The following is a 3,220-nucleotide window of genomic DNA, read 5'->3' on the forward strand; positions in this document are numbered from 1 at the left end:
TGAGTGTGTGTGTGTGTGTGTGCGTATGTGTGTGTGTGTGTGCGTATGTGTGTGTGTGTGTGTGTGTGTGCGTGTGTGCGCGCGTGTGTGTGTGAACACGTACGTTCGTGAAAGTATGAGTAACTAAGTTCAACTGAATTTCGAATCTCATTACTAATCCAACAATATACTTTTTATATCCTTCACAGATGAAATGAAACTTATTTTCTATCCCTTCCTTTCTTAACATTTTTTTTTTTTTTTTTCTCTAATTCAGGATAATCAAACACAGGTTAACACTCTTCCCCGCTTTATTAAATGTAAAAGAAACATTTATACCACAAGCACACACATACGCCAACAAATGCCAGAAAAAATAAACGCACAAAATATATATCTATAAGAATAACAAACACCAAGAGATGATGATGTTGAAAATTTGGCAAATTAAAAATCAAGAGAAGAGATAGCATAGAAATATTTATAATTTTGGATAAAAAAAATAGTTTTTTTTTTTTCTCTCTCTATCTCTCTTTTTTTTTTCGCTAATCTCTTTCCAAATTAAATCTTCTGAAAAATTAAATCAAATAAACTGTAAAAAGAAAAGAATTTTTTTTATATATATCTTAGACGAAAAATAAAAATAAAAATGAAAACCCATTTTCTTTATCAATAAATTCTGACGTGTTATCCTAGAACACAAAGCCATTAGTAAGAAAATCATAATTCGAAAATCAATATCCAGACAAAAAAAATGATAAGTATATCCATTTTCGTTCATATATATATATATCTCACCAAATAACAGGATTAATGAATCTCATACAAAAAAAAAAAAAAAATATTTGCCAACATTATACTTTACCATACATATATACACACATATACGGATCAAAAATATTCTTCACAGTATATAAACGAATCATCAAATTTACCTCAAATAAAAATTAATAATGAATTAATAATATGAATAAAAAAAACAACAAATAGGCCTAAATTGTCAATGTTTACCATCCTCGAGTTGGTTTCCATTCCTCGATCACGACGCCATCTTGGATCACGTGGTAAAAGGGGTACATGGCCGCCGTTGCGCACGACTGGGGGGGGGGGGGGGGGGAGGCGGGAAAGTTTGAATTAAGGGATCATGAGGATAATAATAGTGTTGGTGGTGATGATGATGATAATGATGGTGATGGTGATATTAAAAATTACATTGATGATGATGGTGATGATAATAATAACAATAATAATGATGATTATTATTATTATTATTACTATTATTATTACCATTATTATTATTATTACTATTATTACCATTTAAAATAATGAATATAATGATAATAATGATAATGATAATGATGATAATAATAACAACAGCAAAAATAATACAAATAACAATAATGAGAATAACAGTAGTCATAACAAAAAAGAACATGATAAAAACAATAAAAATAAAAATGACAATAATGACCCCAATAATAACCAATAGCAAAGATAACAACCCCAATAATAATCATCATCTTCTCCATCATCATCAAACGAAACTAAAATCCGAAATAAAAGAAAAAAATCAACACCATTTATTCATTTATCTATTTATTTATTATTATCTATTTACTTTCTTTATTAATTCTTTTTCAAGCTCACCCTACAACGCCCCTTTTTATTTACTCGATTTACTTTACTTATTATTATTATTATTATTATTATTTAACTTTAACTTATTATTACTATTTATTTTTACGTGCTACTTTCTTTATTTGTTTTACTTATTATCATTTTACGTGCCACTCCATTTATTTATTTTACTTATTACTATTCATTTTTCATTTTTCCATCTATATATATATTTTTTTTTTTTTTTTCTTCAAAGCTCACCCTACAAAGCCCCTTTTAGAAGACTTACTTTCCCCTTTCGATATTTATTTTCCTTATTGCCATTTATTTTTCTATAATCTATATATACATTTATTTTAAGCCCCTTTTAGAAGACTATTTATTTTTGTATTTTCTCTCTATATATATTGTTTTTTTTTATTTCATTATTATTATTTTTAGCAGTTTTACGTGCCAGTTTCTTAATTTATTTTCCTTATTACCATTTATTGTTTTATCATCTATATATACATTTTTTTTTTAAGCTCACCCTACAAAGCCCCTTTTAGAAGACTATTTATTTTTCTATTTTCTATATATATATACTTTTTTTTTCTTTTATTTCATTATTATTATTTTTTTTATTCAATCCTACCCAACAAAACCCCTTTTAAGGAGACTTACGTGCCTCTTTCTATATTTATTTCCTTATTTATATTGATTTTTCTATCATCTATATATACATTTCTTTTTTTAAGCTCACCCTACAAAGCCCCTTGGTTGGAACTTTTGTATTTTCTCTCCCTATATATATTTTTTTTATTTCATTATTATTATTATTTTATTCAATCTCACCCAACAAAACCCCTTTTTAGGAGACTTACGTGCCTCTTTCTATATTTATTTCCTTATTTATATTTATTTTTCTATCATCTATATATACATTTCTTTTTTTAAGCTCACCCTACAAAGCCCCTTGGTTGGAACTTTTGTATTTTCTCTCCCTATATATATTTTTTTATATCATTATTATTATTATTATATTCAATCTCACCCAACAAAACCCTTTTTAGGAGACTTACGTGCCACGGAATGACGTAGAGAAGCGATCCGATCGGGTGCTTCTCGTAGTTCAACTTTCCCTCGATCGTGTCGACGAAACCGATCTCCTGCGTCATGTCGATCAGCCTGTTTAAGATAGCGGTGGGGTTGTTATTTTGTTATTTTTTTATCTAGTTTGGTTATGAAGCGTCATGTCGATCAGCCTGTTTAAGATAGCGGTGGGGCTGTTATTTTGTTATTTTTTATCTAGTTTGGTTATTAAGCGTCATGTCGATCAGCCTGTTGAGTGGTGGGGGTGTTATTGTTATGTTATTTATTATTTTGGTTATTGTTGTTGTTGAGTGTGATTGTTTTGTTATTTATTGTTTTGGTTATTAATGTTAAATGGGATTGTTAAGTTTTTTTTTTTTTTTTTGGTAATTGTTGTTGTAAGATGTGTTTGTTTTGTTATTTATTATTTTGGTTATTGTTGTTGTTAGATGTGATTGTTTTATTATTTTTTATCTATTTTGGTTATTAATGTTGTTAGATGTGATTGATTTGTTATTTATTTTTTTGGTTATTGATGTTAAATGTGATTGCT

General features: G+C 27.7%; 1 protein-coding gene across 1 annotated transcript in view; it reads right to left on the reverse strand.

Moving 5' to 3' along the window:
• Positions 1 to 272: 272 nt before the first annotated feature.
• Positions 273 to 3,220, reverse strand: part of LOC125037386 (D-threo-3-hydroxyaspartate dehydratase-like) — a gene marked incomplete at its 5' end in the record, with an annotated part of 9,328 nt that continues 6,380 nt past the window's right edge. Inside the window, 2 exon segments of the mRNA XM_047630492.1 lie at positions 273 to 1,076; positions 2,658 to 2,763. Of these exon segments, the coding sequence (XP_047486448.1) occupies positions 987 to 1,076; positions 2,658 to 2,763 (196 nt within the window).

The sequence above is a fragment of the Penaeus chinensis genome, chromosome 23 (genome assembly GCF_019202785.1).
Source record: "Penaeus chinensis breed Huanghai No. 1 chromosome 23, ASM1920278v2, whole genome shotgun sequence".
Lineage (NCBI taxonomy): Eukaryota > Metazoa > Arthropoda > Malacostraca > Decapoda > Penaeidae > Penaeus > Penaeus chinensis.